Source organism: Rhinoraja longicauda, chromosome 36, assembly GCF_053455715.1.
Source record: "Rhinoraja longicauda isolate Sanriku21f chromosome 36, sRhiLon1.1, whole genome shotgun sequence".
Classification (NCBI taxonomy): Eukaryota; Metazoa; Chordata; class Chondrichthyes; order Rajiformes; family Arhynchobatidae; genus Rhinoraja; species Rhinoraja longicauda.
This window is the reverse complement of record NC_135988.1, coordinates 8,454,110-8,465,871: the sequence shown is the minus strand read 5'-3', so window position 1 is coordinate 8,465,871 and position 11,762 is coordinate 8,454,110. Positions and strand designations below refer to the sequence as shown.

General features: G+C 47.7%; 1 protein-coding gene across 1 annotated transcript in view; it reads right to left on the bottom strand.

Annotated features, from left to right (window-relative positions):
* Positions 1-6,059: 6,059 nt before the first annotated feature.
* LOC144610372 (homeobox protein Nkx-3.1-like) overlaps positions 6,060-11,762 on the bottom strand; it is a 7,103-nt gene continuing 1,400 nt past the window's right edge. Inside the window, exon 2 of the mRNA XM_078428997.1 lies at positions 6,060-6,427. Within this exon, the coding sequence (XP_078285123.1) occupies positions 6,060-6,427 (368 nt within the window). The remainder of the gene's footprint in view (positions 6,428-11,762) is intronic.

The window sequence follows — 11,762 nt, the reverse complement described above, 5'->3', positions numbered from 1 at the left end:
GTGATTACACTCCAAGTACTGGGCTGGTTGTAAAGCCCTTTGAAAGAGAGGAAAGGAAAAATCTTATTTTACATTCCCTTTCAGAACATTCAAAACACTGCAAACATTTGCATTCAACATGATATGTGGCTGCCAATGTTTTTGTAACAGGCTCCCGCAAAGAGATAGAAGATAATTTCTTTAGGATAATGTATATTGAGTAGTAAACACTGACCAGAACTGGGGTTAACACCCATGTTCCTCTTCAAAGCAGTCTTTTGTTTTAGTTTTGGAGAAACAACAAGGAAACAGGCCCTTCGGCCCACCGAGTCCATGCCAGCCGTTCACACTAGTTCTATGTTATCCCACTATCGCATCTACTCCCTACACATTAGGGGAAATTTTGCAATTAACATGCAAACCCACATGTCTTTGGGATGTGGGAGGAAACTGGACCTCCCAGAGGAAACCCACGTGGAAACAGGGAGAACGTACATACTCCACACAGACAGCACCCGAGGTCAGGATCGAAACTGGGTTTCTGTCGCAGTGAGGCAGCAGCTCTTCCAGCCAGTACGAATGATGAGATCCATGCTGTGAGAGAGCAGGCAGGGCCTCTGTTTAACAACTCAGCTGAGAAGCTGCTACATCGGTGCACGAGACTCTTGGTGCAACGCACAGAGACGTACGTGAGATGGGAGAGGTGGCAGTGTAGGAGCCATGGGGACACCCTCCAGTGATGGTTAAGCACATGTGCATGAGTCTGCTTAACCTGACTTTAGAAGTGCATCCCTGACTGCACCGAACTGTCAGCCGAGATTTTATCATGAAATCATAAAGGAAGAGAGCATGGACCTACAGCCCACATGGATCTACAGCCCACATGGACCTACAGCCCAGATGGACCTACAGCCCACATAGACCTACAGCCCACATGGACCTACAGCCCACATGGACCTTCACCCCACATGGACCTACAGCCCACATGGACCTACAGCCCACATGGACCTACAGCCCACGTGGACCTACAGCCCACATGGACCTACAGCCCACATGGACCTACAGCCCACATGGACCTACAGCCCACATGGACCTACAGCCCAGATGGAACTTCAGCCCACATGGACCTACAGCCCACATGGACCTACAGCCCACATGGACCTACAGCCCACATGGACCTACAGCCCACATAGACCTACAGCCCACATGGACCTACAGCCCACATGGACCTACAGCCCACATGGACCTACAGCCCAGATGGAACTTCAGCCCACATGGACCTACAGCCCACAAGGACCTACAGCCCACATGGACCTACAGCCCAGATGGACCTTCAGCCCAGATGGAACTTCAGCCCATCATCAATCACCCGTTTATACTAATCCCACATTAATCCCATTCTTCTTTATTCTCTATACATTCTTGACAACTAACCCAACTTTATACCCCTCACCAACCCAGTGAAGGTAATTTGCAGTAACCAAGAGGGCGGCACAGTGGTGCGATGGTTGGGTTGCTGCCTTACAGCGCCAGAGATCCGGGTTCGATCCTGACTATGTGTGCTGTCTGTACGGAGTTTGTACGTTCTCCCCGTGACTGCATGGGTCTTCACCAGGTGCTCCGGTTTCCTCCCACATTTCAAAAACATGCAGGTTCGTAGTTTAATTGACTTCGGTAAAATAAATTGTACAATTGTCCCTAATGTGTAGGGTGATTGTTGGTCGGCATGGACTCGGTGAACCCCAAAGGGCCTATTTCTGCTCCATATCCCTAAAATCTAAAAGTCTAAGTCAGAGCTTTACGATACATATTCTATATTCTACTCCACTATACTATACTATACTATACTATACTATACTATACTATACTATACTATACTATACTATACTATACTATACTATACTGTACTGTACTGTACTATACTATACTGTACTGTACTGTACTGTACCATACTATACATACTATACTATACTATACTATACTATACTATACTGTACTGTACTGTACTATACCATACTACACTATATGATACTATACTATACTAGACTATACTTTGCTATGCTATACTATACCATACTATACCATACCATACTACACTATATGATACTATACTACACTACACTATACTATACTATACTATACTATACTATACTATACAAAACTATACTATACTATACTATACTGTACTGTACTATACTGTACTATACTATACTATACCATACCATACTATACTACACTATACTATACTATACTATACTATACTATACTATACTATACTGTTGTATACTACACTATACCATACATTAAAGGTCTAATAATCCACGGTCTGACCATTCTGAAATCTCAATGGTTCAGCATTCAGCTCAACATATGAAGACAACAATTTCCTTTCACTCTGACTGTTACTGGTTCCCGGTCTCGCCAACAACTCCTCTTCGCCCTGGCTCCTGAAATCCCTCGCTATTCACCAGAGCCCCAATTGCCATGCTCCTCAATCACATTCTTGGACCCTGATTCTGCACTACCTATAAAGTCACTTGGTTCCTTGAAACTTAATGGGTCCGCTGAAAAGAAACTGTGTAATATCCTTTTACAAAATAATTTAAAAGTGTGTTGAGAAATGAGTGAAATGACATGTGATAGTCTGGAAAATCTGCTAGTCTGGCAGCCCCGAAGTCTCAAGCATGTTGGATTAATGGAAGATAGACACAGAAAGCTGGAGTAACTCAGCAGGACAGGCAGCATCTCTGGAGAGAAGGAATGGGTGACTTTTCGGGTCGAGCCCCGTCTTCAGACTGGTTAGGGATAAGGGAAACGAGAGCCATAGGCGAAGATGTAGAGAGATAGAAAACAATGGATGAAAGATATGCCAAAAAGTAACGATGATAAAGGAAACAGGCCATTGTAAGCTGCTTGTAGGGTGAAAACGAGAAGTTTGTGCGACTTGGATGGGGGAGGGACAGGGAGAGGGAATGCCAGGGCTACCTGAAGTGAGAGAAATCAATATTCATTCCACTGGTCTGTAAACTGTCCAAACGAAATATGAGATGTTGTTCCTCCAATTTGCGTTTAGCCTCACTCTGACAATCGAGGAGACCGAGGACAGATAGGTCTGTGTAGGAATGGGGAGGAGAATGAAAGTGTCTAGCAACTGGGAGATCAGTTTGGTTTAGGCGGGCTGAGCGAAGGTGTTCCGTGAAACGATCGCCCAGTCTGCGTTTGGTCTCGTCGATGTATCAGAGTCCACATCTTGAACAACGGATACAGTAAATGAGGTTGGAGGAGGTGCAAGTGAACCTCTGTCCAACTCAATACTCTGACTTATGAAGGCCAATGTGCTGAAAGCCTTTTTGACCATCCTATGTACCTGTAATGCCACTTTCAAGGAACGATGTACCTACACTCTCCTAGATGCCTCTGCTCTACTACACTCCCCAGGACTGCGTAGGTCCTGCCCATGTTAGACTTCCCTTTGTTTTAATGTACTGTGTTGCATTTTCGGAAGTCAAAAGTTGGTAGACGTAACAATAAACATAACTAAAGTAAGAGTACTGGATTGTCAACATTTTATTGTCTAATTGTATTCATTCTCCAACTGAAGTTGGATTTGGATTTAGCCACTGAGCAAGACCATTTGTACAACCCTTTCACCTCCTGGGATTCTGGAGTGGTGTTAATGCAGAGACAGAGTCCTAGGTCATACAGCACGAACACAGGCCCTTCAGCCCATCTTGTCCATGCAGACCAAGATGCCCCACCTAAGTTAGTCCCATTTGCCTGCGTTTCGCCCATTTGTCTCTAAATCTTTCATATCCATGTTCCTGTCCAAATGACCATTGACAAAGGTGAGTGAGTAAAGGTGGAATTCTGTTGAATACTAAAACGCATTTCATTATTTATTTCAAACAATCTAATGGGATCCAGAGGGCCTTGAAATTACAGAGAGCTCAGGAGGGCTGTTGCAAGTGTACAGTAAATACACTGGACTGTATGTACTGGACTTCCACTGGCCCTGGACACAGAACCGGCATTGCAGGTTAATTTTGGCATGTCCTTCACTGAGAGTATCCCCACCCCATCCTTCCCTTGCATGAAGATGAGTTCAGAGAACCGAGGGAAATCTAGACCAGGATTCTACTTGGAAGATGGAAAGATGTATAGACTTATGGGGGAGTTGTGACAGGGAACAGTCCTGTGTTCAGGGATGGCATGGTGGCGCAGCGGTAGAGTTGCTGCCTTCCAGTGCCAGAGACCCGGGTTCGATCCTGACTATGGCTGCTTGTCTGTACGGAGTTTGTCCGTTCTCCCCGTGACCCCGTGGGTTTTCGCTGGGTGCTCCGGTTTTCTCCCACGCGCCAAAGACATACTGGTTTGAAGGTTAATTGGCTTCAGTAAAATTGTAAATTGTCCGTAGTGTGCAGGATTGTGCTAGTGGTGGTTGGCAAAGACCAGGTAGGCCGAAGGGTTTTATGTACGCTGTATGTATGGGGCGGTACTCCAGCTGAGGGTTTTATGTACGCTGTATGTACAGATCGGTACTCCAGCTGAGTGAAGATGTACACTCTGGTTGCAAACACGCCAAGCGGCTATTAGCATCTCCCACCAATAAAACACATCGGTGACACAAAGGCTACAAAAAATAGCTATTACTTTATTACAAACATGGCAGGAGACAATATTGATTTACAGTTTATTTCTGGTCCCGTTAATAAGCTCTGAACTACATTGACTTGGGGGCATTGGTTTTGCTTTTTGCAATATTATTGTTTGTTTGTTTTTAATGTGTACGTGTGTAGTTGTAATGTGTGCGTGTATATATGTGTGTGTGTGTGTGTGTGTGTGTGTGTGTGTATGCATATCTTTATATGTGTATATATGTAGGAAAATAACTGCAGATGCTGGTACAAATCGAAGGTATCACAAAATGCTGGAGTAACTCAGAGAGAAGGAATGGGTGACATTTCGGGTCGAGACCCTTCTTCAGACTGATGTCATGGGGGGGTGGGACAAAGAAAGGATATAGGTGGAGGCAGGAAGACACTGGGAAGGGGGAGGGGAAGGGAGGGACAGAGGGACTATCTAAAGTTAGAGAAGTCAATGTTCATACCGCTGGGCTGTAAGCTGCCCAAGCGAAATATCAGGTGCTGTTCCTCCAATTTGTGGTGGGCCTCACTATGACACTGGAAGAAGCCCATGACTGAAAGGTCAGACTGGGAGTGGGAGGGGGAGTTGAAGTGCTCAGCCACCGGGAGATCAGGTTGGTTAAGGCGGACTGAGCGAAGGCGTTGAGCGAAACGATCGCCGAGCCTGCGCTTGGTATCGCCGATGTAGAGAAGTTGACATCTGGAACAGCGGATACAATAGAAGAGGTCGGAGGAGGTGCAGGTGAACTTCTGCCTCACCTGGAAAGACTGTTGGGGTCCTTGGATGGAGTCGAGGGGGGAGGTAAAAGGACAGGTGTTGCATCTCCTGCGGTTGCTGGGGAAAGTGCCCAGGGAGGGGGTGGTTTGGGCAGGAAGGGACGAGTGGACCAGGGAGTTATGGAGGGATCGGTCTCTGCGGAACGCAGAAAGGAGAGGAGATGGGAAGATGTGGCCAGTAATGGGATCCCGTTGGAGGTGATGAAAATGATGGAGGATAATTTGTTGTTTACGCTGGCTGATGGGGTGGAAGGTGTGTATATATGTATATGCATATATATGTATATGTATATTGTGTATGTATGTACACAACACGCTAAACTTTTTTTCACATTTACAGTGTAGTATGTTTACATATTGTGTTGTGCTGCTTCAAGCAAGAATTTCATTGTTCTATCTGGGACATGTGACAACAAAACACTCTTGACTCTTGAGATGGGGAAAGACGGGTTCAGATCGGCCAGCTTCTGGGTGGGGAAATCGCAGCGGGACCAGGGACTGAATAAATAAAGTGCGTTGTCGCTGCTGGTGAGGATGAGCCGGGCCGAGCCGAGCTGAGCCGAGCCGAGCCGGGCCGAGCCGAGCCGAGCCGGGCTGGGCCGGGCCGGGCCGAGCCGAGCCGAGCTGAGCCGAGCCGAGCCGGGCCGAGCCGAGCAGAGCTCACCAGAGAGAGGGGGTGAATGCGGCCAGGTAGTACAAGTAGGGATGGTGGCGGTAACTTTGGTAGGTGTGTAGCCGCTGCGCCCCTGCGCTCTCTGCTGCGCCCTCGTGGCTCTTGGGCGAGGCCGACAGCATCTTCCTCTTGGTCTTGTACCTGCGGTTCTGGAACCATATTTTCACCTGCGTCTCGGTGAGTTTGAGCGCCCCGGCCAGCTCCGCCCTCTCCGGCGCCGACAGGTACCTCTGGTCGTCGAACCTGCACTCCAGTTTCAGTACCTGGGAGTGAGAGAAGGCCGCTCGCGAACGCCTCTTCCTCGGGCTTCTCGCCCGAGCAGTGGGACCATCGAGCCTCCTGCGTGCGGCGGTGTCTAGAGACGGCAACGAAAGCAAAACAAAAACTCAGCGAGGCGAGGCATGTGGTCGACCGGCGACCGGGGAATGGCAGTGGTCGGTGGAGACAATAGACAATAGACAATAGACAATAGACAACAGACAACAGAAAATAAACTATAGACTATAATAATAATAATAATAATACATTACATTTATATAGCGCTTTTCATATACTCAAAGACGCTTTACAGGGATTTAGAGAACATAGGGAAGTGAATAAATAGATAAATAAGTAAACGAACAGAGAAAGGAGACAGAAGGTAGGGTGGCCTTCAGTGGTTGAAGGCAGTACTGAACAGGCAGTACTGAACAGGCAGTACTGAACAGGCAGTACTGAACTATAGACAATAGACAACAGACAACAGACTATAGACAATAGACAATAGACTATAGACAATAGACTATAGACTATAGACGATAGACGATAGACTATAGACGATAGACAATAGACAATAGACCTAAGACGATAGACTATAGACTATAGACAATAGACTATAGACGATAGACAATAGACAATAGACAATATACTATAGACTATAGACAATAGGTGCAGGAGGAGGCCATTCGGCCCTTCGAGCCAGCACCACCATTCAATGTGATCATGGCCGATCATTCTCAATCAGTACCCCGTTCCTGCCTTCTCCCCATACCCCCTGACTCCGCTATCCTTAAGAGCTCTATCTAGCTCTCTCTTGAGTGCATTCAGAGAATTGACCTCCACTGCCTTCGGAGGCAGAGAATTCCACAGATCTACAACTCTCTGAGTGAAAATGTTTTTCCTCATCTCCGTTCTAAATGGCCTACCCCTTATTCTTAAACTGTGGCCTGAGAGATTCAAGACCACCAAATAAATCATCCCCTTTCCCCACGGTGGAAATGTCAAAGAATAGTTAATGTGAGAGAGGGAACGTTTAAAGATGATGTGCGCGGCAACTATCCATATTCCTTTTCTCCAGAGATGCTGGCTGGTTGTGGTTTAGAAATGTGTTGAGAAGTGACGAGAATTGACTTGTCATTTGGGACCCACTGCTCTCGGTCACTTGGTGAGATTGTGTATGTCTCAATGGGCTGTGAATTCGCTGAACTGAGACCTACAATGGGTTTTAATGAAACACTTTGCACCATTAAAAAAAACCACATTAGGGTCTCGACCAGAAATGTCGCCCATTCCTTCTCTCTGGAGATGCTGCCTGTCCCGCTGAGTTACTCCAGCATTTTGTGTCTACCTTCGGTGTAAACCAGCATCTGCTGTTCCATCCTGCGGGGCACGTTTGCTTTTACACAGAGGGTAGTGGGTGCCTGGAATGTAATAGTGGCGCTTGAGGGTTTTAGATGGGTACAGGCTCGATGGGCTGAATGGCCTAATTCCGCTCCCAACTTTTATGATCTTATGATGTGCATGGAATGGAGGGCGTTTTGTTCACGTGTAGGTAGAGGAAATTAGTTTAAAGCTTGGCATCACGTTCGCCACCGATATTATGGGCCGAAGGGCTGTTCCTGTGCTGTACTGAGTCTGAAGAAGGGTCTCGCCCCGAAACGTCACCCATTCCTTCTATCCAGAGACGGTGCCAGTCCCGCTGAGTTACTCCAGCATTTTGTGTCTATCTTTGGTTTAAACCAGCATCTGCAGTTCCTTCCTACACAGTAGCCATTTAAAAAAATTTTTTGAATGTCCCCACTATATTAATTACTTCAAAGATAAAGCATGGAAATAGCCCCCTCAGTCCACACCGTTGAAACCTGCATGGCCTCATTCCGTTCCACATCTCTCTCCACATCAGGGACCCCCTTCCTGAGACCCAACCACGCGGTCTACACAGCGCATTCAATTTCTCCTGAGAAGTTGTCATCCCCACCCGAGACTACATCAGACCACAGATACCTCAACATCATAGACTTACAGGTAGAACCCCACCCCATTCTCTTGACTCTTGACCAAATATCCTCTCGCCTCTCCTGCCCAACACAACTATGGACCCCCATCTCTTTCTCTCCCAATCTCTCCTGACTACGGACTCCCCCCCCCCCCCCCCCGTCTCCCACTCCCTCGTCCCTCCTGGCCACAGTTACCCCACCCCCCCATGCCCCCATCAATCCCAACGCCATAAACATCCTTCTTTCACCCCCCCCCCCCCATCCCCGGTTAATCCCACACTAAAGATCTCCATTCAGCCAATCCTGAACACTGGGCTGTTCACCGTCACCACTCTCCCCTAAATCATCTGCCCACTTCTATCCACCTTCCAACTAGAACCCCGGTCTCGGTTTACCAGTCTCCGTCCCACCATCGACTCGCGTTTGTGGCGAACATTTTGTGACACCACAATGTCCCAGATCTCTCTCCATCGCCAAGTCGTGGTCTTGGTGGATGCAGATAGCTCAATGATATTTAACAGGCATTCAGACAGGCATAAGAACATAGAGGGAATGGAAGTGTATCTTCGATAGAGCTCTTAAGGATAGCGGAGTGAGGGGGTATGGGGAGAAGGCAGGAACGGGGTACTGATTGAGAGTGATCAGCCATGATCGCATTGAATGGCGGTGCTGGCTCGAAGGGCTGAATGGCCTACTCCTGCGTCTATTGTCTATTGTCTATTGATCGTGTGCAGGCCGAGGGGGCTAGTTTAATTTAATATCATGGTCAGCACAGACATTGTGGGCCGAAGGGCCTGCCCAGTGCTGCACTGTTCTATGGTTCTATCGTCTGTATTCATTTCTATAGGAGGCAATTGTATCTTTTCCCACCATCTGCACTGCAAATCCGGATCACTGTAAGGCTGAAAATACAATACCCCTGCTTCTATTTACGTTAAACGTCGCTTCTATTTACGAGTTTAGTTTAATTTACTTTAGTTTAGTTTAAACTAAATACTCGGCCCACCGAGTCCGCGCCGACCAGCGATCACCCCGTACACTAACTAACACTATCACACACACACTAGGTACAGTTTACAATTTTACCGAAGCCATCAATTATTCGAAACTAACGACCTGTGATGTTGGGCTCGGATTGGCGTTTGCCCGGGAATGTTGCACATTGATTCTCAAATAGCTCTGGGACCTTTCAGTTCCACCCAGATGGGGGTCTCATTTTCTAGTCAACGCTTCTCTTTTTGGAAGGGTCAACTTGGTTTCTCTGCTTAGCTGATTGGAGTGGGGTATATTCACAGAAGAACGCGGGGCACTGAGTCCCTGGGATAAGCTAAAGTAGGGATCGCTACACAAGATAGACGCATAATGCTGGAGTAACTCAGCGGGACAGGCAGCGTCTCCAGTGGGAAGGAATGGGTGGCGTTTCGGGTCGAGACCCTTCTTACGTCTCTCATTCCTTCTGTCCATAGATGCCGCCTTTCCCGCTGAGTTACTCCAGCATTCTGTGTCTATCCTCGGCGTAAACCAGCATCTGCAGTTCTTTGCTGCACATCACTACACAAGCTTGGATCAGTTTCAACCCACACCGACTTCCCCGAGTAGAATGACCCCTTGTGCTGTAAGGCTGGATGGAGTCGGAGACCATGAGGCAGATGATTTCAGGAAACTCTGAGGTATTTATTCACAAAATGCTGGAGTAACTCAGCAGGTCAGGCAGCATCTCAGGAGCGAAGGAATGGGTGACGTTTTGGGTCGAGACCCTTCTTCAGACGAGTCCAGGACAACCATCGATGACCCGTTCACACGCGTTCTCTGTTATCCCAGTCTCGCATCCACTCCCTACACACAGGGAGCAATTTACAGAGGGCCCAATTTGACCTACAAACCCGCAAGTCGTTGGGATGTGAGAGGAAGCCGGAGGACCGGGGACGGAGAGGGGTCGGGTGAGCGGGGAGGTGAGGAACCCACACCGTCCCAGGGAGAACGTGAAAACTCCACACAGACAGCAGCCGATGTAAGTATCGAACCCGTGCCCCCGGTGGTGTGAGGCAACGGCGGCGCCATTTCGCCGCCCATATTGTTGCTGCTCGGAAATTGGGCGTAAGAGATGGAAGAATGCCCTAGGGCGAAGTGATTGGCAACAAAGTGTTTTGTCGATAGAAGCAACGTGCTGGAGTAACTGAGCGAGTCAGTCATCGTCTCCAGAGATGTTACCTGGCCGGCTGAGTTATTCCAGCACTTTGTGTCTGTCTTCTGTGTAAAGCAGCATCTACAGCTCTTTGTTTCTACAAGTGTTCTGTAGCACAGCCCTGAAGTAGTGAGAGCGATTGACTCGTTCTACGCGTAGTTTTTCAATAACCACCTGCATGGAACTGCGACATGGCCATTGACACAGAAGGAGGCCATTCAGCCCATCGTGTGTGGGGCAACTCCCAGCACAACAATCCCACCCCCTATACCTCTGATGCCCACCACTCCTTCTCTGATTTTAGTTCCCTACAGAAACATAGAAACATAGGAAATAGGTGCAGGAGGAGGCCATTCGGCCCTTCGAGCTTGCACAGCCATTCAATATGATCATGGCTGATCATCCAGCTCAGTAACCTGTACCTGCCTTCTCTCCATACCCCCTGATCCCTTTAGCCACAAGGGTCACATCTAACTCCCTCTTAAATATAGCCAATGAACTGGCCTCAACTACCTTCTGTGGCAGAGAATTCCACAGACTCACCACTCTCTGTGTGAAGAAATGTTTTCTCATCTCGGTCCTAAAAGACTTCCCCCTTATCCTTAAGCTGTGACCCCTGGCTCTGGACTTCCCCAACATCGGGAACAATCTTCCCACATCTAGCCTCTCCAACCCCTTAAGAATTTTATATGTTTCAATAAGATCCCCCCTCAGTCTTCTAAATTCCAGGGAATACAAGCCCAGTCTATCCAGTCTTTCTTCATATGAAAGTCCTGCCATCCCAGGGATCAATCTGGTTAACCTTCTCTGTACTCCCTCTAAGGCTAGAATGTCTTTCCTCAGACTATCTTCATCAAATAAGAACCAATGATTAGTTCGACACCTCAGTCCCTCCCCATCGGGTCAGTTGCAAACTATTTCATTGAGGGTTTAAAAATCAACACAGCTAAGACCCACAGCCCACCATTTCCAGCTGAAATCCCTGGGACTCTGATCGAGTCCAATGCTCTGTGTATTCCCATGGGATATAGGAGAATGTAGTGCACCCACCTATGAAGAACGATGCGGATGGGAATATTAGACAATAGACAATAGGTGCAGGAGGAGGCCATTCGGCCCTTCGAGCCAGCACAGCCATTCAATGTGATCACGGCTGATCATTCTCAATCAGTACCCCGTTTCTGCCTTCTCCCCATACCCCTGACTCCGCTATCCTTACGAGCTCTCTCTTGAATGCATTCAGAGAATTG